This window comes from Stigmatopora argus, chromosome 1 (genome assembly GCF_051989625.1).
Source record: "Stigmatopora argus isolate UIUO_Sarg chromosome 1, RoL_Sarg_1.0, whole genome shotgun sequence".
Classification (NCBI taxonomy): domain Eukaryota; kingdom Metazoa; phylum Chordata; class Actinopteri; order Syngnathiformes; family Syngnathidae; genus Stigmatopora; species Stigmatopora argus.
The window spans coordinates 23,741,201-23,769,045 of record NC_135387.1 but is presented as its reverse complement, the minus strand read 5'-3'; the positions used below and the strand labels follow the sequence as shown (position 1 = coordinate 23,769,045).

The window sequence follows — 27,845 nt, the reverse complement described above, 5'->3', positions numbered from 1 at the left end:
TGCAGCCCCCCAAACACACACCAACTACTCGTACTAGTATAGTACGTACTACGAATAAATTGACAATGACAACAAAGGCTGAATAAATGTGTATTCTCAGCAAATAGTCTTCCAAATGAATAAGTGCATACATTCCATATCCAAAAACAATATACGTACATATCATACACAACATACTCACAGTCATTTGTACCATTCATCATAATATAAAACCTTACACCATGGATTATGCATCCACGTTTTCTTGAGGCAGTTCAGGTTAGAATGGAAAATGAAAAAAGGGGGAAATGTAAGACATTGGACTAAAGGGCAACACGAGAAGTGCATGACTACATAAGCATACCGTATTTTCTCACATATAAGCCATATTTGTAACAAAAAAAAATGATGACTGAATCAAGGGTAGAGCTTATTTGTGCACAAGACTTGTTATACTATTTTTCACCAGTAGATGTCGGCAAAGTAACATTTATAATTTGTTGGTTATTTTCTGTTTTGCAGTAAGAAAACAACCATTACTGGATGAATGAATTCCTCATGAAATTGACCCTAATCATGTGCTTTTGATTCATACAGTATCTCAGAAATACCACGTGCGATGATTTTCTTAATTTTTCCCTTCAAAGTAACACATTTGTACTCCCTATTAAAAAAAATAATATGGAGGTGAAAATTGCGAATCAGGGGGCGGCTTATACGCGAGAAAATGTAAAATTCAACAATTTTAAGGTAATTTTAAGAGTATGGCTTATATGCGAGTAAATACGGTAATAGGAAAAGGTATCAGTGCGAGATTGGCTAATAAAACAGCACCTAAATGCAAGAAAGAGGGACGATCTTACTCAACCTCTAATCCTCACTTGAAAAAAAACAACAACAAAAACCAATAATACTTGACATAACACTCAGGAAATAAGTTGTTTTTTCCTCTGGATAATTCGACATCAACAGCACGTCCTCCTGCTTGCTCCTCCTTCTTTTTCGAGTCCTCCTGTGATGACGCTTGGTAGTGAGTGCCGCATGGCTTTAAAGACAACACTGGCAACAACAGACCTCCAGAAGCATTGTCAATGTAAACAGGCTGATTGTGATGCCCTTGCTTTTTAAATATCCACTCAAGGCTGGTAGCCGTAATAATTGCCTTCTGGACACATACACACACACACACACAGAGTTAGCACTCCTGAAGAAGCGAAAGACGACACAGATCGACCGAAAACACGTGATTTCACACGTAGTACTTCCAGGAGAAATGCTAACCAGTTTGCTGAGGAAGTCTGCGGCAGCCTCCGCTGTTGTCACACACTCCAGGTGGTCCCGTCTCACCCGGCTGGCCGGCGGTCCCAGTGCTCCCGGGCGGTCCCGGCCTTCCATTTTCTCCTTTTGGCCCCGTGGTTCCAATCTTGGACTCCCCCGGAGGACCTATGGACGCGCACACGCACATGCAATGCAACACAAACACATTCATGAGCATGACTGATTCATTATTAAAAGCTCTCGTCACCATCAAATCTCTTTAAAAGTACTACAACAACAATAATACCATTGGACATTGTAGACTTTGGGCTCCTCCCCTTTACATGTAAACAAGCATTCATTTTTAGTATTTAATAATCCTATCGATGGCAATGTGGGGGAAAAAGGGTAAAGTAGTGCAAACTACATGTCTATCTGTCTATAATAGAGTTAAAAAGGTACCTGCATGCCCTTTGACCCCAGGGGGCCCCTGTACATTGGTACCGGGATCACCTTTTGTCCCTAGCACACCTGACCTCCCTGTAGAGAAGGCAAATTAGATAATTGGATATTTTCCGCAACTCAAGAAGAAAGAAGAAGAGCATTAAATCATTAAATGACCTTGTTCTCCAGGATAGCCAGGCCGGCCAGGTCTTCCTCGGGGGCCAATATTGCCCTGGTTTCCCCTGGAACCCGGCGAGCCACTGGAACCAGGCGCCCCCGGATCCCCCGGGGGGCCCACGGGCTCCTCAGCCGGAGCTAGCTTCCGGCTCATGTCATCAATGAGCAAGTCCAACTTCCTCACCTCCTCTGATAAATAGACACAAATTCACATGGTCAAGACATTAGATTAGAATTTTATTTCATCCCGTATTCGGGAAATTTCTTGGTTGCAATAGCAAGTCAGACACAAGACACACAAGACATTGTAGACCTAGGTAAAAAAACTGGAGCCACACACAGAAAGTCCACAAGGTGGGGACCTTCTGCAGACTGAGACTAGCACACAGTCCCTCATGCTCCTATGGATATGAAAATACGGTTTTGTATACTATCTCATTAAAGTAGAACTTCCAAGGTTAACATAATTCATTTTCAGAAGATACTCTGTCAAAAGAACACTTCCTATAAATACCGCTAACCTAAAATTGCAAGTAAATATACTAACTCTTAACTCTGAAGTCTTCTTACGTAATAGCTATCTTGACTATTTCCAACTACTAATTTGATCAACGACTAACTTGATCAAATAAATTGCATCAACATCACTTATAGAGTTTCAACTTTGAAAGAGTCCATACTGTGAACCAGTTGTTCACACGCCTCCGTAACAAGCTGGTAGATCATGGCCATGGACTGAGCTTCCCCCTGGAAAACACGTCATTTTCAACGTACGGTTCCACAGAAATTACATAAACGTGAGTTGACGACAATATATCATCTTGACCAGGGGTAGGGAACCTATGGCTCAGGAGCCACATGCAGCTCTTTTAATAGGTGCATGAGGCTCTCGGCTAACCCGTGAGCTAAAATATGGAAATCGCTGAGTCCCAAACACACCAACAGGAGCGTTACTGTGGTGTTGACACGACCTCTAGCGGCTTTTTAATCGTATTTTTTAAAAATTAGACTCTTCTCCATGCATATCGTCATTGATACTCATTGATTAGCAACGGCATAACAATGTTGCCAAAAGAATTCAGTCTTTTTGTACTATAAAAGTGGTGAAATGACTAAAAAAATGCACACATTTTCATGTATATTGACTTTTAAATTTGGAGTATGGCTCTCAAGAAAGAACATTTGAAAATATGAATTTTTGTCAAAAAGGTTCCTGACCCCTGATTTAGACGATCATTCGAAGGTACTTGCGACCCACCTTTTCTCCTTGTTCCCCATTACTCCCATGAACACCCTGAAGTCCAAATATATCCGTGTGAAAAACACAAAGCGGAAAATGGCAGATTTGACATTTACGTCAATTTTCTCTCACCGCGGCCCCGCTAGATCCGGTGTAACCTCTCTCCCCAGGAGATCCTGGGTGTCCTGGAATGCCCTGGAAGCCCTGAGCAATAAATAGAACTCAATTAAATCTACGGGCAGAATATGTAGCAGAAAAAAACAGAGGGGGATTAAGGGTCCAAAGAAGAAGAAGTCACACACTTTTGCACAAGCCCAAAAAATAAAGCAAAAGGTCATTTCATGCAAAAAATTAATGGTCACTTCCACATCAACATCTCCTGACAAAATAAAAGTCCATCTTACCCTTGATCCAGGAGGCCCACTAGGACCCATGTTGCCTTCAATGCCCCGAATTCCCTGTCAGACAAATTACATGCACGTGAGTAACATTTCCAGGTTTGGGACCAGTTAGCTCACCTTGGGGCCTGGAGGGCCAACTTCACCTTTTGGCCCCGGAGGGCCGGGTACACCCTACATATGAAAGAAGATAAGTGAAGTGTTTTGGCTTTATATATGTATATTTTTGTGCGGGATTTACACCAACATCTACATAGATTTACAGCTCAGCAATGTCACCTGAAGTCCGGCTCTTCCAGGTTCTCCCTTGTCCCCTCTTTGCCCCGGTGAACCCTAAGAGAAGGAATTTGGATGATGGTTGTTATTCAGCCACCCTTAAAAGGGAACATATTAAATAATAAAATAATAAACTGGACGTTGCGCGCCGTTAATGGCACTGATAGATAAGCATTCCCACCCTGTTCCTAGTTTAAATGAATTGGCTATCACCATCAATGTCTTGCAATAAGTTAAATAGGATTAAAAATACACTTACACTTCGGTTTTAATTGAATTTCATTATTCCAGCTTTTATTAGCATTGTGTTCATTTTCTTAACATATTTTATGCTGTAAAATATATAAAAAATACAAGAAGGATGAATCATTTTTAAAAAGTCCAATATCAGAAATGTACTTGCAAAAAATGTAATCACAACAGCACTGTGTTAAATAGTTTTCCTTTGATACTCGTTGACAAGTTAGGTATTTAAAAGTAGTTACTTACTGCTTTCCCTAGGACAGTCATTCCCTGAGGACCTCTGCTGCCCACCGCTCCAAGTCCGCCCTCCAGTCCGACTTTACCTGGAGGACCCATCTCACCCTGAGCACAAAAAAAACATTGTTTTAAGGAAAAATGTATTTCAAATCCGATTACTCAAGTTAAGTTCCACTGATTGATTTTTCATTTTTGGGATGGATTTTTTTATATTTGGCAATTTTATTTGACCAAGAACAAACAAGTAAAACGAGTTAAATGGAGAACAACAGGCTAAATATGCACCTCTTAAGGTAATGTTTCAAGTTTTTGGGATAACTAATATCCTAAAAAACAGGCTTTTGAATGTCAGAGAAGGAAAAAAAAACATACGTACCGTATTTATTCAAGTATAACGTGCACACGTGTATAATGCGCACGCCTAATTGTGACTAAAAATTAGTATACTTTTTTTTTCACTTTTTCTCAGCTCACACCAAGGATTCGGTTACTGGTATCTGGGAAATGCTAAACACGTGACCATGAGTAATTCATTTATTAACAACACATGATACGGAAACCTGGTAAAACAAACTCTATCGGTATGAACACAATTCTCAAATGGAATTTACAGTTTTAAATCCTTAAAGTTATGTTTTTCAAGTGTGAGCACCGCCCAATAGGACGGGCTCTCGCGCCCCACCTGGCGGACAAAGACATGTCTTACGTCTGCCAATTTAACGGCTGCCGAGGGGACTTTTTCACGGGCGTAGTGTTTCACCGGGATTGGCGTATAACGCACACCCGAACTTTGCTTCAATTTTTGGGTACAAAATTTTGCGCGCTATACTCGAATTAATACGGCAAGTCGCACTTGAGCATGAATCGCAGGCCAGCCAAACTATGAAAAAAACCCGGCTCAAAGTCCGGAAAATGCGGTAATCATTTTCTAACATGTTTTCAAAGCAAACAAGCTCACTCCATTTACCTTGTGCCCTTGGTCTCCCTTATCGCCCTTATCGCCACGGGGACCAGGCTTGCCCTGGGAGTAGAGAAAGAGCATCATTATTTGAACACCTCCGATTCTCCCCACCTATTGGAATATCGGAGGACGCCGTACGGTTGGACCAGGGTCTCCAGCAGCTCCCGGGATGTCCGAAGAGCAGGTACACGAGTAGGCAGGAGGAGGGCAACTTTCCTCGTCTCTCTAAGGCAAACCTTATTAGGATTCCGAACCATTATGCAGATCAATTGAAATCGGTGGAAAGGAGAGAAGGACGACTGACCATTCCAGGCAGGTCACAGCAGGTGTCCTCTGCAGCCCACGTTGTGTTACACACTATCTCAAACGACTGCAACTGAAACTGCACGCAAAGCACACCGTAAGAGTGACAAATATCGATTTCCGTTATTGGATTGATAGGTTGTTACATCGAAACCAAATCAAGTGAACGTACCGCAGCAGAGCCACTTTTGGGTCCTCTGGTCTTCGCCAGCTTACCAAGCATCTCAAATCCGTCGGTGGGCAGGTTGCCGAGAGGGCGGGCGGGTCTCTCGCCCACGTGCTGGCAATCCACAGACAAGGAGACACCAACTTGGCTCACAGACAGGTGTACCTGCCAATAACAAGAGAAGAAAAGTTAAGAAAAGATATCAAATTATATATACGCTTGTCAAAAAACAACTTGACATTTGACTATTACTACCTTACTAGTACAACCAATTTGAACTGGGAATGACTAGTGGACTTCCTGAGTATGGCTCCAATTTTTTTAACTAGGTCTACAATGTCTTGTGTGTCTTGTGTCTGTCTTGCTACTGCAACCAAGAAATTTCCCGAATACGGGATGAAACAAAGTTCTAACCTAACCTAACCTATTGAAACAATGCAATATTTTGGACTTCATTAATTGCGCTTGTACTCGTGTGCGTAGTCCAATAGAACAAAATAAAAGATTATTTTTCTCATTTGCAACAAGTTTCCAGCAAGTTTACCGTCCCCCCCAAAAACAACATGAATAGATTTGAAAATGATGTAGTACCTCCTTTTGCCATATTTTTCAAAAGTTTGGTGTTTTATTGACTCACCTTGTGAAAACTACCGTAAAAGAGCCTGTGGACCTGCGGCTGGTCAAAGGTCAACTCTTGCACTTCTCCTCTGTAATCCAGACTTGAATACACCAGATGCTTGGTTGAAGCTAGTTTGAAAGGGCACAAAATGATATCTATTTTGTTAAAAGCCTAAACATCGTATTCTAGCAAGTGGTTTGCACACATCCCACTTTTTACTGTTATGTGAGTTTAGTCACTTAACTCATAACTAGCAAACACTTTTTTAAACGTAACTCACGATCCAGCACCACTCCCATCTTGGGCTGGAAGTCATTATCAGTGAGCTGCCACAGGGCGAAGGGCTCCTTGGGCGATTCCTGAAGCAGGCGGAAAGCGATGCTGATGGTGTGCTCGGGGGACAAACCCACAGGGTGGATGAACCTAAATGGTGGACAAACAATTGGATGAACAGGAAGTCCCGCAATTGTCACTTTTAAGCGAAGGCTGGCATCTCACTTGGTGCTTTGCGTCAATTGGATGTCTCTGTACAGAGTATAGGCGGGAAGCGTGTTAAAGACAAAAGGCCCTGCGGCGACCCCGTCCACGGATGAGTGTGCTTTCGGAGTCAGGCCAAATGCTTCCATCATGTCGAAGCCTGGACGTAAACAAGTCATGCAGCCAGTTGCGGGATTTTGTGAAGATAATGACATTTAACCAGTGATTTGTTAGTGTACAGTAATCCCTCGAATATCGCGGCTTCAACTATCGTGCCTTCACTACATCGCGGATGTTTTTCTGTGGGATTTTTTTTTTAATTAAATTTTTTTTGTAAGTTCATAAAAATGTGAAAATCTACACTGAAACTCGCAGGCGGAAGACACTCCCCTGTCCTCCACTTGCTATTAGAACTCAGCACTGAAGTAAAAAATATATGTATTTGTAATTTTTTTATTTTAAAGTTCATAAAAATGTGAAAATCTACGCTGAAACTCGCAAGCGGAAGCCACTCTCCTGTCCTCCACTTGCTACTAGAACTCAGCACTGAAGTAAAAAATATATATATTTGTAATTTTTTGTATTTTAAAGTTCATAAAAATGTGAAAATCCACGCTGAAACTCGCAAGTGGAAACCACTCCCCCTAAATAGGGGTGACCCTACTTTGCGCTTTTATGTCTTTTATTACATTTATGTCTGGTCTAAATTAACCGTGATAATCTAGGGATTACTGTAATTGGGATGTCTGCATGTCTCACTCACCCTTAACAATGCTGTTTCTGATGGCGACTTCGGGGCAAACTGTGAAATCAAAGCAACTTATTATCAATCATAACAATAAATGAAGACTACATAAACAATGAGTACCTACATATAGCATTTTTTTTAATGTGGTATCGGCATTGGCCAAAACCACACAGCCAGGTATTGGTACCGGGAGCAAAAAATTGTATCGGTGCACTAATTTCACCCCTAGTTGAAAACATCAATAATAAACATTTTACCTTCATTATGAATGGCGTACAGTCGGGGATTGACCGGAATTTTCACTGCGGCTTGAGCTGTGAAGGACATGGATCAACTCACCGTTCAAGAATGAAATAGAACAACTGGTTTTATAATACAAATGGCTTGGAATACGCGCTACTGAAAGACCCATTTGAAGATAATGTAAGGTATATGAGTTGAGAGCATAAACTTCAGAGTGAAGGAATTCATGTGAGCTGTGGGATCACCTCCGACCTGTTGGATGCAGAATGGAGACCGCGGCACCCTCGGCTGATCCTAGAATTGAGTGCACGCTGATGCGGTACAGAGTCTCCGCTTGCAACCCGGTGAAACACTGAGCGCTTCTGGACGCGTCGACTCTTTCTTCCAATAACAATTTGTCTGCACCTAAGAAATATGTCCACAAATTGGGTGATTTACATCAACAAGAGGCCAAGCGATACGACTGGGCTCAGGTTTACCTTTGACAGACTGAATGACAATGCGGTAGGCGTCAACAACTGACAAGGGTCTCCATGACACACATATACTGGACTGGTCTGATCGCACAACACTCACACTGCTTACTCGTAGACTGGCTGCGGCAAGATAGATCGAGAGAATCAATAGTCAATAATCAGATAACAACCAGATCGGCATTCTGCAATTTCAATGTCATCGTAAGATGGATAGGGAGATCGTGGCAAAAGCTAAAATACCCCATTTGCGATTTGTTTACCCTCCACTTCACTTACCGTATTTTTCGGGTTATAAGTCGCAGTTTTTTTCATAGTTTGGCCAGGGGTGCAACTTAAATGGGAAATTATCTACCTCCGGAGTTGGGGGAGTTGTTTAAAAGTGACACCGAGGATGAAGATTTCATTGGATTTAGTGATTTGGAGTGAAACTGATAGTTTGGTAAACTTGTTAGCATGTTCTTTATGCTAGAATTATCTGAATAACTCTTAATATCTTACGTCGTTACTGACATTACCAGGCATGTCAGTCATGTAACGTTAGTATACCGTACACTTATTCAGCCTGTTGTTCTCTATTTTATTTTTCATTTTAAATTGCCTTTCAAGATGACATTTATGTTTTTGCGGTTTGATTTTTTCAAATAAATTTTCCCCAAAAATGTGATTTATACTCCAGTGCGACTTATATGTTTTTTCCCTTCTTAATGATGCATTTTTTGGCTGGTGCGAATTATAGTCCAGAAAATACGGTACTTGCAGTATTCAGAATTGCATAATTTGAGGGCATATTTTCAAAAGTACCACATATGTCTGGAGTATCCCTTAAAATACCATTTACCAAGAATTTTGAAACCAAAAATTCGTCATAATAATCGTGACTTGGTGCTGGTGAAATACCTTGGCTGCAAAACCTTATTTTGTGACTGACTCACTAGTTTTGCCCTGAGCTGAACCACTGCCTCCTTCTTTGTTTCGGTATTCAGCGGTGACCAGGACGCTGTATCGTGTATCAGGCTGTAACGAGTCCAGCAGCACCCGTTTTTCTGCACCTGGGACCAACACCTGAACACAACAACACACTTTCCAGCTTCACCGCGCTAGTAACAAAAAAAAAACCCACTAATGTCCGATCGCGCTTACAGAACGATCCTGGTTGTCAGCTCCTGTCAATGCATTGTAAGAGACACGATACTGCAAGACATGAGCGTTGGGGGGAACCCAGCTGACCATCAAGCTGACTGGCGTCTCCTCGGAGACAGACACGCTGGACGGACTTCCACCAGACACTGCGGGGAAGATGCAGAAAGCAAGGTGGCAATGTCATTCACGCTTTACGCAGCTTGAGGTCCAATCGCTTCTGACCGGGAGTGGCTTACTATTAAAACATTGATGCTAGCCGCACCCCTGTCAAAATAAAATTGGACATCTAGCGCCGCTAAAGGTACTGAGGTGAGCATTCAGAGCCGCTCCTCTTAGTTTAAATGGATTGACGTCTATCATTGTCAATGGAAGGTTTTAGGTTATTATGGGTACTATTATAAATGTGCTTGCAATTAATTTATTTTTAGAGTTATTGACATTAATACATTTGCTTGCAACCGTGATAAACAACGGGAAGGTCACTCCCCTTGCACATGGACTTCTCAAAACAATTGTTCACACCGAAACATCGAGTTCCCTTGGGATATGGAGGACATTCAACAATTGTTTTGAGAAACATGGACCTCTCACACGGTCGCTCACACCGAAGATCGGAGAACTGTGGATTGTTTTGAGAGGCATCGGCTTCTGAAGGTGGTTCACATCAAAACTCTCTTGGGAAGATTCGGAGGACTGTAAATTGTTATGAGACTCTAAATTGGTTAGACTTCTGTGATGCATGTTGTTAAATCTTATGAATAAATTAGCAAGAGAGACATCGAGTCATCAGAATGATCTTGACCGGAGAGGCATGTGGATCGATTCTCTCTTGCAAGAACCCAGATATGAGAAGGATGTCTCTTTTGTTACGGTGAGTATTTGGAAATACCCTTTGGTGAACCTATCAGAAGGCAATGAATAAAATCACATGGAAAAAAAAAACTGTGACTGGGGGGCATGACCACAGACTTCTGATTATATTCGTTTTTATTTTATTAACCTTATCTTTATTCATTCATAAACGTATAAGGAAACTATACGGTCGGTGCTAATGAGCCTATAAAACCAGTGTAGTTTTTTTTATTGATGTTTTATGAATATATTTATAATGATTGCTTCAACCAGTCAAGTACGGCCATTTGCTTTTAGATATGTTTTATTGCCCGTGATTGGCTAAAAAAGCTGGCTGGTGATCCAGCCACTGTCCTACAAAGACATGAGGGACCTATGGACAAAATGTATGTAACATGTAGCAAAGTGACTCACGTGTGCTATAGCGTATAGCCACTGCTTCGCTTTGGGCGCCATCTCCGTACAATGCCGAGAGAGAGATCTGGTATTCTTTGTCATCTTCCACCCCTTCCAAGATGACTCCTTCGCTCTCTCCGTTCACTTTCAACTTCACACGTGCAAAGGAATTAAACCATTATTCTTTGTGACTACTACCGTATTTTCACGACTATAAGGCGCACATAAAAGCTTTAAATTTTCTCCAAAATAGACAGGGCACCTTATAATCCAGTGCGCTTTATATATGGACAATACTAAAATTGTTATCACAATAAAATAAAATAAATCAGTCGATAGGGTACACCATCCTCTACAGCTCTCACAACTACAGCAAGCAGCCCCCGACTCTACTATTTTCCCCGTAGAAAAAGTACTGCGCAGTGACTGCTGGGATATATAGTTCTTTTGTCAATACAGCCAATGGATTGTGGCCTGGACATTAACATCAACACAGCTTTACGAAGTGTGGAAGGCAGCGCCAGAATAGTTACGCTAGCTACTACCTAGCTACTACTATTTGCAAATGGATTGTGGCCGCCTGGACGAACGTATAAAACTCAGCGTTTTCGATGACTCATTTGGACAATTGTTCAATTCAGACACAGAAAATGAGGACTTTGATGGATTTGTGGGTGATGATGACGTGAGTACATTGTAAAATGGCTAAATAAAGTACAACCGAACACTTGCTTCCGTTGCCTTTTTAAAAACGTGTTTTTAGCGTGTGTCCGTATGTTTAAGCTGGTGTATGTTTTGCCATGCCTGGCTGCGTCTTTAAAAACGGTGCGTCCTTTGTGTGTGTCAAATACAGATGCGCCATAGTCGTGAAAAAACGGTATATTGCTCTGAATGCTCTGTACCTACCTGTCTCAAGTCACCCCCACCTAAGGAGATCCACTTGATCAAGTAGGAAATGACATCATCAGCAGCAGCCGCCCAGCGTACGGTGATTTGACTAGCGGAAAAATTTGTCACCTTCAAGTCTGATGGGGAGGGTACCTTTACTGCGAGAAAATCAAATCATGAACGTTATTCATTAGTTTGAATTTACATTGAGTATAATCTGCGGTTCAGGTATTCTTACAGGTGGTGATGTTACTTTTCAGGGCAGCAGAAAGGCCTTGTGGGTAGTGAGACTGAACTGACACTAGGTATCTGGACAGAGAAGACAAGCTCTGCACAAGCACTGAGCTCTGTCCAGTAACATCTATCTAGAAAGAACAAAAATACATAATGACAATGCAATGCCTGCTTGTAACAAGGGTGCTTCGATTGTTGCTAGGGCAACCATAGAATAACCATGACAGTAAAAACATTTCCACAAAACAACGGCTTCACGTTCCAGTCAATTTTGATCACATGCCCACTCTTAAATTGCATCTTGTGAGCAATTTACTATTTCTTTTTTTTCAAATTGAATAATTTGATATTTTGCATTTACAAAGACTGGCATATTAACTTCCTTATGATATTGACCCTAATGATGTGCTTTTGACTCATACAGTATCTCAGAAATACCACTTGTGATGCTTTTTCTTAAGAATTTCCCTTCAAAGTAACACATTTGTACTCCCCATTAAAACCATGAATATGGAGGTGAAAATTGGGAATCAGGGGGCGGCTTATATGCGAGAAATTGTAAAAATTCAAAAATTTGAAGGCAATTTTAAGGGTGCGGCTTATACGCCCAGGTGGCTTATATGCGAGTAAATACGGTACCTGCTTGATTTCACTGCCATGATTGGTGCTGTAAGTAATTCTGTGTCCAGGGACGTCCACGGCTCCAGGCACCCAGCTTACCCTCAGCATACTGTGGGTAACCACGGGAAAATGTACACTCGCGGGGGGAGGAAGAGGCACTAAGGAATGGGAGCAATGATGATAGAAACAGAATTATTATCTCTTAAAACAACAAAAATATATATATATATATACTCTTCCTGTTTTCATTACAATCCACGCACTTGAAGTTCCATTGAAGAGATACTTTAGTCGGAGGAGTAAAAGACTAAACGAGTACAAGATTTTGTAGGAGTGACTAAACAAATTAAAGTGAAATGAAGCTGCCTTACATGTTGTAGCGACGGCAGTGACCGGATCACTGGAATCTTCATCATAGAGAGCATAAAGAGTGACTGAGTAGTCTGTTGAAGGAAGTAAACCACTCAACTCCGACATTGTCCGCTCGGCACCAAACTTCTCCTACAGTCATAATTGAGCAACATTACAAGATACATAATAGTGAAAGAAATCGGAAGCATTATCCCGCGGCATAACAGTTATTGGCCTGCATTTGGTTTCAATTATTTCATGTTTTTTGTGGGTCCTGCTATTAATACCATTTGCTTTGATGAAAATTTTCATGCACGATTGATGTCGAAGATTAGATCAATTTATTAACACTGAGAAGCTAACAGAACTTAAGCCGTTTGATAAGCAGCAGGGTTGATGAACTGATCTACATTGTACCGTATGTGGAATAATTTAAAAAGGAAGAATATTTTTAATACATTTTGCTATATTTGGTTATATATACGTATACTTTTCTTTATTTAATGCTTTGTTTTTTTACCCGCTTAATTCAGTTTAAATATAGTGAGGTTTGGGTCTCACCTCCTTGGCGTCATCAGGCTCCCCATGGTTGAGGGCTGAGTATAGTATCATGTACTCAGTGGCACCCGGTGCCATATCCCAACTCACTCGCAGTGTGCTATAGGAGGAAGGCTTCACCTCCAAGTTGGTTGGCATGGAGAGTGGAACTGAAAGCGGAAGAGAAGGGAGGGGCAGAAAATGGAGAATGTGGAGGAAAAAAATACTGCATTAAAAGTACATTTCATTTTTGGACCTGATGCTGTACATGTGGATTTGCTCAGAGAGCAGAATATGCAAGCTACAGTAATCCCTCGATTATCGCGGTTAATGTAAACCAGACATGGCTGCGATGAACGAAAACCCCAATGTAGGGTCACCCCTATTAAAAAAAAATATATATATATATATATATATATATATATATATATATATATATATATATATATATATATATATATATATATATATATATATACATACATATATACTTATGTGCTGAGTCCTAGTAGCAAGCGGAGGACAGGGGTGGCCTCTGCTTGTGAGTTTCAGCGTGGATTTTCACATTTTTATGAACTTACAAAAAATGTTATTAAAAAAAAAATCTGCGATGTAGTGAAGCTGCGATATTCGAGGGATTACTGTACTTCACATTAATTTTACAGACCTCTCATGTAGGTAAACACAAAGTAATAAAAGTATTGAACAGATGTGAATTACAGTAGTGTGTACATACAATAGAGATTCATAACTACTATATTTGAGGATTCCCAAGGGTCGCGGGGGTGCTGGAGCCCATCCCAGCTAACTGTGGGCATCAGGCGGGGGACACCCTGAATTGGTGTCCAGCCAATCACAAGGCACGAGGAGACACACACTCATTCCTAGGGGCAAGTTAGTGTGTTCAACCAGCCTACCATGCATGTTTTTGGGATGTGGGGGGAAAACCGGAGTACCCGGAGAAAATCCACGCAAGCTCAGGGAGAACACACAAACTCCACACAGCAAGGTCCGAACCTCCGACTATACCACTTGTCCTCTGCCCCCCCCAATAAAAACAATATCACGTCCTTATTTAACAAAAAGCCATTTTGGACTCACCCGTGGTGACAGTCCCCCTCAGTGCTAGGCCAACATTGTTTTCATATACTGGGAAAATGGAAACATGATACAGCGTCTGAGAAGCGAGGCCTTGGAGCAAAACGGATGACTCTGAGCCAGCCAGCACCACCTTGTAGAAAGAGGGAGGGAGAAGTTACCGTTTGCCACTCCGGAGACATGCAGCAACCATAAGATTGCTGAAACCATGACATCAATGTACTATACATCAGCATGTACATATAAGGAGTTGCAGGGTTGCTATTCTGTAAAAATCCTAGCGCTAACTGAGTCATTTTGACCATACAGCACCCTTGGGCGAAGGATAAGAGCGGAATCAGAGGTGGGATGCCAAATGTATACGCAGGTAAGGGAATGTGGTAATGACAAGGGGAGACGCTCACTTCCCTCATCATGTCATGTTGAGAGCAATTGTTGCCACCTACAAACATATTTTAAGCATCACGACAGACGTGTCAAGCATCTCTTTGGTGTCAAACATATGATTATCTGATTGCAGGCTGCCGTGTCACTTTATAGAAGTGCTCACCCTGTGCTACTATCCTGTTTTATGAGGACCCACCGCACTTCTTCATCTACTTTTAAAAGAGTCCCTTTCCCTTGTGATCTCACGTCCATTGAGTTAATAGGGTCATTGTTAAAAAGATACAGTAAGTATGTGCAGTGAATTAGTGACCGTGACAAAAATGATACTGTTTTTTAAGATTCAGGGGAAGCAAATTTGGCACTCGAATCTGGCTAATAATTTTACAATTTCAAAGTTTTCCACTCAAAACAATGAATTAGGGAGGCTCACATTTTTTTCCAGCAATTCTGGTTGTGACTACACAATCAGAATTGATGATGATTTTGAGCTTTTTTGTGCCGCGCTAGCTAGATTGACTGGATGGTGAGACAGTAAGAAAATAATAGATGTTAGCCTGTTAGCAGACTGCAAAAATCTGAACCCCATTCTGGTTGTGACATCATTATCTGTTTGGAATTTCATCAGTAGGAGGGGCCACGACAGATGAGAAAAGAAGACTAATTATAAATCCATTATAAAGTCTTTTTTCTCACTTTTTGGGATGGATGTGTGTCCAAAATATGTTTTGCTATTATTTTGAGATCACTTGCTGTAGCATTTCATAGGACCTTTAAAGTGTCTGACCTCCTGAGGACTTTGACCTTCAGCGCTATGGTAGACCACCCTATACTGTTGAACTGGCTTAGCAGGGTTGATCCAGTGTAGCATCACTTCTCTGGAGCCCAGGTCAGAGAAGCGGAGGTCACTGGGACTCGGGTAAGACACCGTTGGATCTACTGTGGGCTCTGGTTCACGTTCTAGAAAATGGGACAAGATCATTTGTCTAAAAAAATAAAATAAAAATTAAAGCAGATATATAAATATCTTATGCTGCCCACAGTAAGTTAATGAGCATCATAGTAAAGTAACAGGCAAGATATAGATGAACATACATGCAAAAAAGACATACTACAGTAGTGTTTTTAAAAGTTTCTAGTGGTGTTCTGTATTACGCTTTATGATTCCGTGGTCCTCTATCCTTCGGCACAGAATGTGTACAAGCCGGGCCACCAGTTTGCTGAGCAGAGGGAAGTCGTTGACGTTGTAGACATTCACATCCACCGGATCTGAAGCCACTTGCCTTAACTCTGCTTCATCGGCATTCTTAACCCCTGAGTGCATGCAAAACAAAGAAATATTATAGCCAACATGTATTTTAAAAAAAAACATTTCCCTTGTCAGCCCCGTTAGCTTTCTGTAGCAGTTTTCAAAACTGTAATTATGACTCAAAATGTCAATGTCAAATGTCTGATGTGTAAAACGTCTCAATGATTTTATGAGCAGTGACTGAAAAAGCGGCCAAGGAAGGAAAACACGCCCCAAAATGTAAGGCCACCCCTAATAAAGAGCATTGAGATATTTGTATCCATATAGACAGACATATATTTCATATACAGTGGTACCTCGAGATACGAGCTTAATTCGTTCCGGGACAGAGCTCGTATGTCGATTTACTCGTAACTCAAATGAACATTTCCCATAGAAATGAACTAAAAACTAATTAATTCGTTCCAACCCTCTGAAAAAACACCAAAAAACGGATATTGGATTGGAAAAACATTTTTATTTGTTCTAATTTGCCATCTATTAACAAAGTAACAAATAACTAGTGGTTTAATAGTACTGAAATGTGTTTAATAGTATTAAAATTAGACGGATTTCCCGGAGGGGAGAGAGAGAGGGACAGAGAGAGAGGGGGAGAGAGAGAGACTTTGCACGGCAACGCGCTCGTAACATAACAGAAACAAATTTAAATAAACCTGGATTATGATGCAGACACACTCAACAATAAGTTTAATCTAACCTTACACTAAACTTAATTCTTATTGTGTTTTTCATTTTTATACCTTTCTTCTCCCGGGTTGGCTCTATTTGCCCCGCCTCCACCCTAACTTTCAGATGCAACCTATCGAGAGTTGTTTGCTTTTGTCTTCCCTTCAAAATATGAATATCCGAAAATGATGCACACAAAAGTCCTCACAATAGGATAACGCACGGCCACTTGCCAACGAGAAGTAGTATATACGCCACTCGCACTGACTAACGGAAAAAAACACTGAAAAAATGCAACGCTCCGCCCAGTGCTCGTAGAGACATTACACGAGGGAGTTGCGACCAGAAAGACGGTGCCCATGATGTTCTTATAAGCAGCCTCTCGCGTCCGCTGTATGCTCGTATATCAAAATTTGTCTCGTATCTCAAGGTAAATATTTGCCCGAAATTTTACTCGTATCTCAAATTGCTCGTATGTCGGGGCACTTGTATGTCGAGGCACCACTGTATTCCCTCATTTTCATACAACCGGGGTCCTCTTGTCGCAATCTCACCTACTGCGATGATTTCCACTCCAGCGTTCTTGAGTCGTGATGCTGCGGCAATGGCGTCATCTTGCGATTTACCGTCTGTCAAGAGCACAAGCAAGAAGGGCGTATCTGACCTTGCGCCCGCTTCGGGCCTCATGTTCTCCTCCATAACATGGAGCAGCGCTTGACCTAAAGTGAATGCATAATACTGAATACATGTGCTGTAGAAAATAGACGACAAGATAACTACATAAATCATAGATATGTCATATACGTTACCCGTGAAAGTGTTTCCTCCCTTGTACCGGAAATTCCTGACTGCTTCAACCAATTTGTCTCTGGTGGTAAAATTGTTCAGCTGCCACTCGGTTCGTGGGTCTCCGCTATATTGAGAAAGGCCTAAAAGAGGAACATAACGTCAATCTTTAAAACACTATTTTTGTTTTTACTGACAGCTTCTTACTTTATACTATGTGGCTATCAACAAAAATGAATGACATTTTACATGAAAGAAAGTGTTTATGTGAATATTAGTAAGTAAGCGGCCATCCAAAATTGCTAGACGGTATTTTCATTTAGATTTGACTCTACAGTAGGGAAAGCAGAAAGAAAAAAAGTCATATATCCAAATATCTTTTGTCCACACAATTTTTCAGAAAATTACTATCATAGAAAAGGGTGATTTCAACGAAGCAGACCCCCCCCCACAATCCATTCTTTTTAGTTTTGCAACACCAAAATAAGATTGCAAACAAATTGTTTAGATAATGCATTTTACATAAATAAACTTAAATTTATTACTTAAACTTGATCACCCAATGCAATAAATTGGACTATTTTACTTGTGATTTGATGGACATTTACTTTTTTTTTTTACTTCAATGTTTGTTTCAAGTGTGTCAAAATAGTTAGTATACATTTTTCGCATTATGCTTATGAATGGTTTTGTTAGTTTAACTCATTAACTGCCATAGCAAAACTTTTAAAAAAAAACATATTTTTTTACCCCATTTCGATCCTCGGAAAAAGACGCAATTGGGGCTCATTTCCAATAGATTCTGATTCGATTTCTGATCGGCGACATCCCTAGAATACTAAGTGTTTCCCCTAATCCATGATGCGCCGTTTAGGCATTTAATGCTGTGGTCTGAAAAATTCTTGTCTAGCAAAAATGCATTGGGACAATACAAAAATAATATGGCAGTGAAATTTAGTACCTAGCTACAATTGAACACCTGAATCCACCTTACCAATCTGAACATGCTGGGGTCCAATGCGGAAGGCTGTCATCAGTCCTTCCAAAAAGTCTCTGACCCGCCTGAAGTTGGTGCGTCCAATGCTCCACGAGCCGTCCACCAAAAACACGATGTCCGCTGCTGCATCGGTGTTGCACTCGAGAGGTTTTCTCGGAAACATACCTAAAAAGAAAACCAAAATCAATCACACCCAATGGTTGAATTGACATGAAAAATATGTTTTCATATATAATAGTTCTCCTCATTCAATCATTCAAGAAAAATGCCAACGTACAGCAGGTGTCAGCATAATGTGCACATAAATCCCTGTAAATGCATGTTTCTGGAAATTTACGACAAGTGATGACATTTGCCCTACGGACAAACAGCATGGTTTTCACGATCTTTTCCTGTTGTACTAAAACTGTCATCAGCACGCATTCTGTTTTCCAAACCCCAGAACGCACTGCAGTCATTTGGAAAAATGCATCTTTTCAATCGTACAATCTAAAATAACAGTTTTGTCTTGTGATCTAAAGATACTAACCAAATAGTCCTTATAGCTTTTTGGTGATATTTGCCGTATTTTCTCGCATATTAGCCGCATCCACATATAAGTCGCACACTTAAAATTGCCTTAAGATCGTTGAATTTTACAATTTCTCTCACATGAGACGCCCCGTGATTCACAATTTTCACCTCCATATTCATGGTTTTAATAGGGAGTACAAATGTGTTACTTTGAAGGGAAAATTTTAAGAAAAATCATCGCACGTGGTATTTCTGAGATACTGTATAAATCGATTGGTGGATTGCACATTCCTACAGGGTGTGGCCTGCACGTCGAAAAACTCAAAAAGGAAGTCACGTGAGCAGTAATGCCAGGACTTGTGTCCGTAGCGGTCTTGTTTGTCCTCCCTAGGTAAGATGGTGGCCCCCTGAGCGAGCAATGGCAGGCACAAGTAAGTGAGTTTTTTCACGTTTTAGCCAAGTTAATTTTTTTCTTGAATTGTATTATAGACGTCAAAATAAATTTGTCTTGCTTTATGGCGTTTCGTCCTTGTCACCTTACAGCTTCGTGCATGTCAAGTGCTAATTTGTGCGCATATAAGCCGTACCCTCGATTCAGTCATCATTTTTTTTAGCGACAAATACGGCGTATATGCGAGAAAATCCAGTACCTGTCACCGGTTGGGTAGGAAGGGGCGTCTTGTGTGCTTTCTCCTCTTTGCTCACTGGTGTCCCCTGCTGGTCTTTGATTTGCTCTTTGGAACCGTCCCGCTCTTTTTCTTTCTTCCTCTTCCTCTTCTCTCTGGTTGATTTGTCCTGGGGCTCGTCCAAGGGTGGAAGAGAATGTTCTATGGTTGGCGATCCTGACAGAGGGAGGTCACCGATTATGGTTTGGATGATGTAAATTCCTATGTAGTAAAACTATTTACCAGCATTCATAGGAGCAACAGTTGTGGTCACTGAGTGTGGATCGAGAAGAGTAGGTAGAGCCAGCAGACTCTCTGTAACATCCTCTATATCTCCTGAACCAGAGCCTCCAGGCAAGAGCTTCCTCCTTTGGCCGCTACGTATCACCTCCTCCTCCCGTAGACCAGCCACTAAATGCGATAAAACAATTCCACAGCTGGGAATGTACCTGCATTTTGTAAGTCAATAGAATGAATAACTCATGATTTGTTGAAATTAGAAAAAAAGGGGCAATGTCATGCTTTGCCAGGTCTGCTGGTCAGAAGACGAGGTCAACAACTTGCGAATTGAGGGTGAAACTTTCAAGCCGGAAACAATTGATAAGACTTGAGATTATCCCAAAAGCCAAGAGGGAGTCAAAAGGTAAGGGGCAAAGAAATTCCCAGACTTCCATCATGACAGCTAATATTACAAATTTCCATACTGAGGCCTGCCTGGGCATGTGTGACTCGACACAGTAACCCCTCGAATATCGCGGGTTCAACTTTTGCGGCTTCACTTTATTGCGGATTTGTTCCTGAGGGATTTTTTTTATAACATTTTTTTTGTATGTTCATAAAAATGTGAAAATCCACGCTGAAACTCGCAAGCAAGCCACTCCCCTGTCCTCCGCTTGCTACTAGCACTCAGCACTGAAGTTTTTCGTTTATCGCGGCCATGTCTGGTCTACATTAACCGTGATAATCGAGGAATTACTGAAACCAATGACATGGCGTGGTGGTTGAGCACCTAACCATGCTGCACACCAACCACACGCAGAGAAAAAATCCTCAAAACAATGTGTACCTGTTCTCTGTTAATACAAATATAAACTCTAATAATGTGACAGATTTGATAGGTTGACTTGCTTTGACCTCTTGCCGTTCACCCAAGTGTTCAAATAGCCACCGTCCACTTTGGTGTCTTACAGGTGAATCGTCGCTTTGCGAGAAGTTTCTCGGTGGTTCCGTTAAGCATGAGGACTTGGAGGGCATACTCCTGACTGGAGTCCAGTCCTGCCACAGTTGCCCGGCCCCGTGTGGTGGTCAACATGAGCTCTGGCTGTGGCACATCTGTTAAAAATAAAATATAAAACTTTAAAGGCTGCATCTTGTCAGCGAAAACAACATGGCTGTTAGAGTGCAACGCAAGTCTGGTGGCAAGCAGTCATAAAAAAAAACAATATGTCAACAAACAGTGTCATCGTCTTTTTTTTTCCTCCAGAGCAATTAGAGCAAAACTGATTTTTGTGGGAGGTGTTCATAAAATTACAAGCCATTTTTTTACATTTGTAATGTGTATTGTATTTAAATGATTCCCAATGCAGTAGAATGTTATCATGAGACATTTTTTTTCATAGAAAATGAACAGGTCATTTCCATTTCTGCCTGAATTTTACATAGCAACAATATCAGAAAGGGAAAGACAATACTTTTCATCAATGCCATTTGGTTTAAATGCTTGGACATTCTAGAAATAACAGCAGCATGAGACGTCAAAAGAATGCTTCACCTAAAATATCAGTTTGATTGCCCTTGGTAATGAAGGAAACTTTAATTCCCGATCTCATATGCGGAGCTGAGATACGATAACATAAGATTTTACGATGCGTTTTAATATAACGTTACTGACTTTAATGGCGTAACTATCCTGGGCATTTTTATTGGATTCCTAGTTGGTTGATTTCATTTGACTTTTACACACATTCTTTTGTGAAGACATTTTTGCCACTCTTCCTTCTGGTTATTAACCACACAGTCTTGATTTAACCTTAGGAATGTAGGTTGATCCCTGTAGCCAGAATTGAAAATCTTGTGACAACTTGCTGCCTAACCAAAGCAGACATTCTTATTTACACCATCATTCTTCTCACTTACGTTTGGATTCTGGATATGGATTAGGGACAAAGATCCTTTTGGATTCATTCATTTTCCGAACCACTTATCCTCACAAAGCTCATGGGGGGTGCTGGAGCCTATGCAAGCTAACTACGGGCACCGGGCAGTAGACACCCTCAATTGGTGGCCAGCAAACATGCTCACTCATATATACCTGTCAACCTCTGCCGATAACTGCCCTTATAAATGATTATGATTCCCCTTACAAACCCCCAAAAAACCTTACAAACACCGTACGAGTCGTACGGTGTTTGTAAGGTTTTTTGGGGGTTTGTAAGGGGAATCAATAATCATTTATAAGGGCAGTTATCGGCAGAGGTTGAGAGGTATGCTCATACCTAGGGGCAATTCAGCTTACCCTGCATTTTTTTGGGATGGGAGAGGTGTCGCCCTCGAGAACCGATCTCGTATAATGCAGTAGAAGATGATACGTGTGATAAAACAGCATTTGCCTTCTGTAAACGAGGTTGAAGTGTCTTACCTGAGATGGGTCTGACTCGGACTTTGTATCCCTGAATGGGGTGATCGCTTTCTTTCCATTTGATCTGCAGTCTGTCTTCGGAAAGCACGGCCAGTTTGAGACGACCTAACCAAAGATACGAGGAACGGGACACAAGAAATTTTAGACATCGAGCCAACAAAAGCAGACTGCAAGAACTTCTGTCATGTCTCATGTGGTTCCTGTGTCACTTCCTTCTTTCCAAAATGAACTTTTGTTTCTTCATTAGCATTATTTCCAGCAGGGAGTTTTCCAACAAGCAGAATCTTTCACGTTCTTGCCTTCCTACCCTCCATCTAACCCCCAACCGCAGCTGCCCTATCATCCATCAAAGCTGGTTCTGTCCTCATGTCCCCCGAAGAAACAGGAAGAGGATGCTGAGGCGGGCTGTGAGTGTCAAAGGTCACGTCAGGGGACCACGGTAGAGTTACAGTGGGTCAGTGTTTTGTGTGTAACGTAAATGAGCACAAGGGCAAAGGGCGCCGGAGACAGAAGACTATATTAATAAACACCAGCCGGGAGGTTTTCTTGCCGTTTCTATGGCTACCAAATGATCCTCGCCACTGTAAATGTCCATTTTTGGCATGAATGATCGTATGTGACTGCCTGTGTGGCACAGGTCGTGAACCCCTGAAAGGTTCAGATCCGCAACATGAGACCAGGTCTCAAAACAGCCAGGCCAGTGTGCAGATGTATTGGAACAATAACTGTGTTTTATTATGTACTTTGATGCTACACTAAGGGTGTCAGACTCGGGTTTGGTTTGCGGGCCGCTTTAACGTCAACTTGATTTCACGTGGGCCGGACCTTTTTAGATATAATATTTAGTTGTTTTTTTTATAAATGGATTAAAAGAACTGGATTAAAAGCCCCGAATATTCAGTTTTTTATAGATCTAAAACAATGTTAATTTTAGCTTTTTTTAAATATATTTTTAGATTTTACAAAATGATTTTTGAACTAAAAACACAGAAAAAAATGATTAAAAAATTACAATTATTGATTTAAAAGGGGGAAAATCAGGAAATTTAATATATATCTATACTCTTCATTTTAATTTGATCTAAAACAGAAAGTCGGCACCCATGATTTACTTTCCCGGGCCACACAAAATGATGCGGCGGGCCAGATTTGGCCCCCGGGCCTCTACTTTGACACGTGTGCTACACTGTGGTTAAATGTGGTCGAATATAGTATTTAAAATGGTAAGACGTGAGGACAAGCAGTCTACCTTGGCCGTGAACTTCTGGTGACAGCAACAGTATGAGAAACAGGAAGTGCAACATCATCCAGTGAAATGGAAATGAGGATGTTAAGGAAGAGGCTGCTCGGTGAAGGTACAGGAGACCTGAAAACACACAAGGAAACTGTCAAATTTGCTCACAATTTGTGCTAATATACTTTCACACTTATTGGAACGCAACAATTTGCACCTCGGATGACAAATCAGTACTTTAATAGTCGACTTATCAATGCATTTCGTCTTGTCAAATGTCCTTGAGAGTACTGAAAGCCATTTTGAAGTGAAATGTATTTTTATTTTTATAATATTATGCAATAACTATGTAACAGTATCATTAATTTAAACAAAAAATAATGTTTGCAAGTAGGTTATTTTGAATATGTAATAACCACGATAATCAATTGCTTTTAAAGGGGACTAAAGAAACCAAATATTTACATTTTTTTGCCTTTTTTTTTAGGATTACAAAAAAAATTAAAAATTTGACAAATCTGAAAACACATTGAAAAGTAGGTATATTTACTTTTTCCCCCCCTAATGCTTTTTAAAAGATATATGGTACTGGAGATGAATGAATGCAAAAATATAAAGAAAAAAATAATTTTAAATAACAACAACACAATATTTACTACCAAGTGGCTCAAAAAACATGATTTGGACCTTTAAGTAAATAATTTCTAATAGATTAAGTGACTATCAAAAATGTGTCAATTAGTAGATTAATCGTGGTAGTTTTAACAACAAGTGAGCAGACTAGGATTTTTGACAAGTACTGAATGAAGAAAAATAAACAAGGCTGTTTCACCAAATAACAACCAAAAGTCTTTTAGTTTAATGCAAAACTTGGTCACATAAATTGAGGCTCTGTAATATTTCCTCTTTTTTTTGCTTATGGTAATAAATAACCCCAAAATTGCTTATAATCAAACTCAGAAATGGAATACGTGTTTCCTGTGTTGGAATGTGGGAATTTCTAGCAGTAATAGACAGTGCGCTCAAGCTTTCTTCCCGTGGGAAATGGTTTATGAGCGAGTGTGGCAGCAGGCACTTGAGTGCTAGTGCACCATTAAAGTGCCTCTGACTTCACACAGATAATGACACACACTCAGGTCTGTAATATTAAGGCTCAAACAACTCTTTTAAAAGAGCTCATAAAAATAACAAGTATTTGGTCAAGTCTGCACATTACACATTTTATTCCCAGAATCCATAGAATTCTTGAAAAGGACGATGCTAGAATGGCAGAACTTGGTTAAATAAATGAGAGCTATTCAAGTCATCTGGTGAAAAATATTCAATTTTTACTCATTAATTTTGTGTACCGTTTATCTTCACAACGGTCGCTTGGGTACTGGAGTTTATCCCAATCAACTGTGGGCTGAATTGATGTTATTGCAAAGTGTTATTGCAAAGTGATGAATTCAGGTTTTTTTAATGTGACCATAATCTACTTTTCTGTTGTTTATTGAAAATTATATATGAATTAAACTATTTTATCAAAGCGGATGAGTGGTTAGCCCGTCGGGCTGCCAGCACTGGGGTCCTGGGTTCAAATCCAGGTCAGTCCACCTGTGCGGAGTTTGCATGTTCTCCCCGGGCCTGCATGGGTTTCCTCCAGGTACTCCAGTTTCCTCCCAGATTCCAAAAACATGCATGGAAGGCTGATTGGACACTCTAAATTGCCCCTTGGTATGAGTGTGTTTGTCTCCTTGTGCCCTGCGATTGGCTGGCCACCAATTCAGGGATGGGCTCCAGCACCCCCGCGACTCTAATCAGGATAAACCAGTTCAGAAAATGAATGAATGATTATTTTTCTCAAAATTAAGCAATAAAATAAGTGCAGTATAGTTCTGAGGTGCAACTTTTCCATTTCGGTTTTAACCCCTAATCATATTGCACTTTGCTCTAAAAAAATAAAATAAAATAAAATTACCACTCCGGAATGATTAGAATTAGCATTAAAAGAAGAAAAATACTCCACTCTCACGGTTTTGAATCTGGAAAATGCCAGTAATGCCTACAACAACCACGTTACCGTATTTTGCTGTTCAATATACCCCCCCCCCCCCCCCCCCCATTTAATATATTAAACGGCAGGGGTATATAAACGGCAGGGGTATATTAAATGGCGCACAAACGGGAGGCTCAAAAAAACAAAAATCATTTAATATAACCGGGATATATTAAACAGCAAAATACAGTAACGGTTTTGTGGATCTTGTAATACATTTTGGTCCACTGTGTTTCACTGTGCAGTTTAAACCTTGGGTTTCTTTTCTTTTCTAGCCATTCTGCTATCCTTGAACCTGTTGTATTTAGTTCTGGCAGATTGCTAACATGTTCATTCAAAGTACCCTAAAGGTATTGAAAAGGTAATGAGAATTGCCAATGATCATGATTGCATCCGTCACCATTTCTGCAACCCATAAAATAACCAACTAAAATAGTTCAACGACAATATAAACCAGGCGTTAAAGGTCCAATTCCAAAACATTTGCAGGGTTCCAGCATGCCATCACGCCGTCCGGTGCACTTTGTTTTCTCATGCCTCACATATGTCTGTGCTTGTCTGCCTGTTGCCATGAACGACACTTGCCGTCTGACTTTCAACCAAGCAGACAGTTATATATAAAGTAGCACTGTTGTGTAATGCCGGTGACCTTAATTTGCCTTTTTTTTTTTTAAGTAGAATATAATAAGCAGTATGATTACCTCTAGCTTTGTTGTCACATTGTGCTTTAAAATTATACTAATGACTCTAATAGCACATATGTTGGTCTAAACCGGCTAAAAAACTAAATATTAAATTGATGTGGGAACATGAGCAAGAGTGGAAATAATATGATATGATTTAACCTATTATTATTATCATAATCGTTGTATAAAATACCTTTTAATGACCTTATAGCTTGTTGTAGGATATAGTATACCTACTTTTTATGTCATACATATATATTATATTCTTAGGTAGAATCTAAAAAAACAGTTTTTACACCAGTATTTTTTGTGCGCCTGTAATTACGTCGATATTGCGTAAAATAAATAAAATGGATAAGTTATAACAAAATCTTATAAAACCTATGGAGTATTTCAAGCAATATTTAGCTACCGAATAAAAAGCATGTTATTGATAGAGGTTGTTTTGTAGATTATTGGCTAATAATAGACATAAATAAATAAATAAAAATATTAATTGCATCCTCCACTTTATTCGAAATAAAGTTCAATGGTCGTATTGGTCGTTAATTCAGCAATGTTAACTATTTTGCAATTAACGGTAAAAAAAAAAAAAAAACGGTACTAGTTCTGTGCTCAATAATAATAACAAAAACATTAGATTAATTTAGATAACTTTATTCATCCCGTATTCGGAAAATTCACTGTCGCAGTAGCAAGATGGTTGAGAACAGACACAGGAAGACATTTTAGACATAAACAAATAGGTAATAAATGAATATAAAAGATATTACTACTGATTTTTTGTTATCCTCTACTCGAAAACAAAAAAATGAATGAGTTCATTTTAGACTTAGCTACGGTCACCTGTGCATCGCAATGATGAATACGTGATTAGAGACAAAGGCTAAAAAAAAAAAGTTATAACCGAGTAAAAATAAGAAAGAAAAAAACAATATATCTCACCATGACATGCTTCATAAAAGAATCCTGAACTATGGCGTTTGGTTGTGAATGGGCACGCGGAGCAAGGTGAGCTCTTACCTGCCTGTTGCTGCTTCTTCGGGTCCTTGTTAATCAGTCCTCCACATTTAGAGCATGTTCTGCCCCAAAGTAGGTCGAACCGAGCACCCTCGCATGCACGCTATGTAATTATGCACTAAATGCTCTTGTGTGTGTGGTTTTCCAAACTTCTCCGTAATGGGGCGCGGTAGAACCGTAGAAATCAGATGCACCTAGAACACGCCCAAGTTGGCGGACCCCTTGTTGCGATACGTGAGCGTGTCTTCCATATTGGACGTGGCAGACCTGTGAATTCTTATTCAAGTCAGATATTGTTTTGATGGTTTGACTCTTGCTTTATGGTACGAAGCAAAATAATTTACGCGCACGTTTATCAGTTTGATTCGTTAACAATATTGTAACGTTTTAATATGATAGTAAAAGTTTATTGCTAATGTAAGCCTGGAAGTGTCCTACTCTTCCACATCCAATACGGTGACCACTTTGACGTGCATTTCCATGCGGAAATGTGCTTCAAATATACTGAGTCTATGCATTGTATTATCTTGGAGACAGGATTTAGATTA

The 27,845-nt window shown here is 40.3% G+C and overlaps 1 protein-coding gene across 1 annotated transcript; it reads right to left on the bottom strand.

Moving 5' to 3' along the window:
• Window positions 1-76: 76 nt before the first annotated feature.
• On the bottom strand, window positions 77-27,779 carry LOC144079192 (collagen alpha-1(XX) chain-like). Its single transcript, XM_077607805.1, has 43 exons — window positions 27,736-27,779; window positions 27,301-27,359; window positions 23,569-23,685; window positions 22,320-22,424; window positions 20,870-21,013; window positions 19,925-20,092; window positions 19,667-19,858; window positions 18,501-18,668; window positions 17,530-17,649; window positions 17,275-17,439; window positions 15,901-16,059; window positions 15,533-15,705; window positions 14,365-14,494; window positions 13,288-13,433; window positions 12,747-12,876; window positions 12,394-12,533; window positions 11,759-11,885; window positions 11,539-11,678; window positions 10,651-10,783; window positions 9,385-9,530; window positions 9,177-9,306; window positions 8,248-8,364; window positions 8,021-8,173; window positions 7,783-7,839; window positions 7,541-7,579; window positions 6,799-6,937; window positions 6,581-6,723; window positions 6,319-6,428; window positions 5,688-5,846; window positions 5,517-5,594; window positions 5,351-5,437; window positions 5,219-5,272; window positions 4,261-4,356; window positions 3,775-3,828; window positions 3,616-3,669; window positions 3,502-3,555; window positions 3,230-3,301; window positions 3,116-3,151; window positions 2,538-2,604; window positions 1,858-2,046; window positions 1,699-1,776; window positions 1,261-1,422; window positions 77-1,144 (listed from the first exon to the last, which is right to left on the bottom strand). Exons 1-43 carry the CDS (start codon window positions 27,777-27,779, stop codon window positions 1,116-1,118), a joined length of 4,863 nt encoding a protein of 1,620 aa, XP_077463931.1. The 3' UTR covers window positions 77-1,115.
• Window positions 27,780-27,845: the final 66 nt, after the last annotated feature.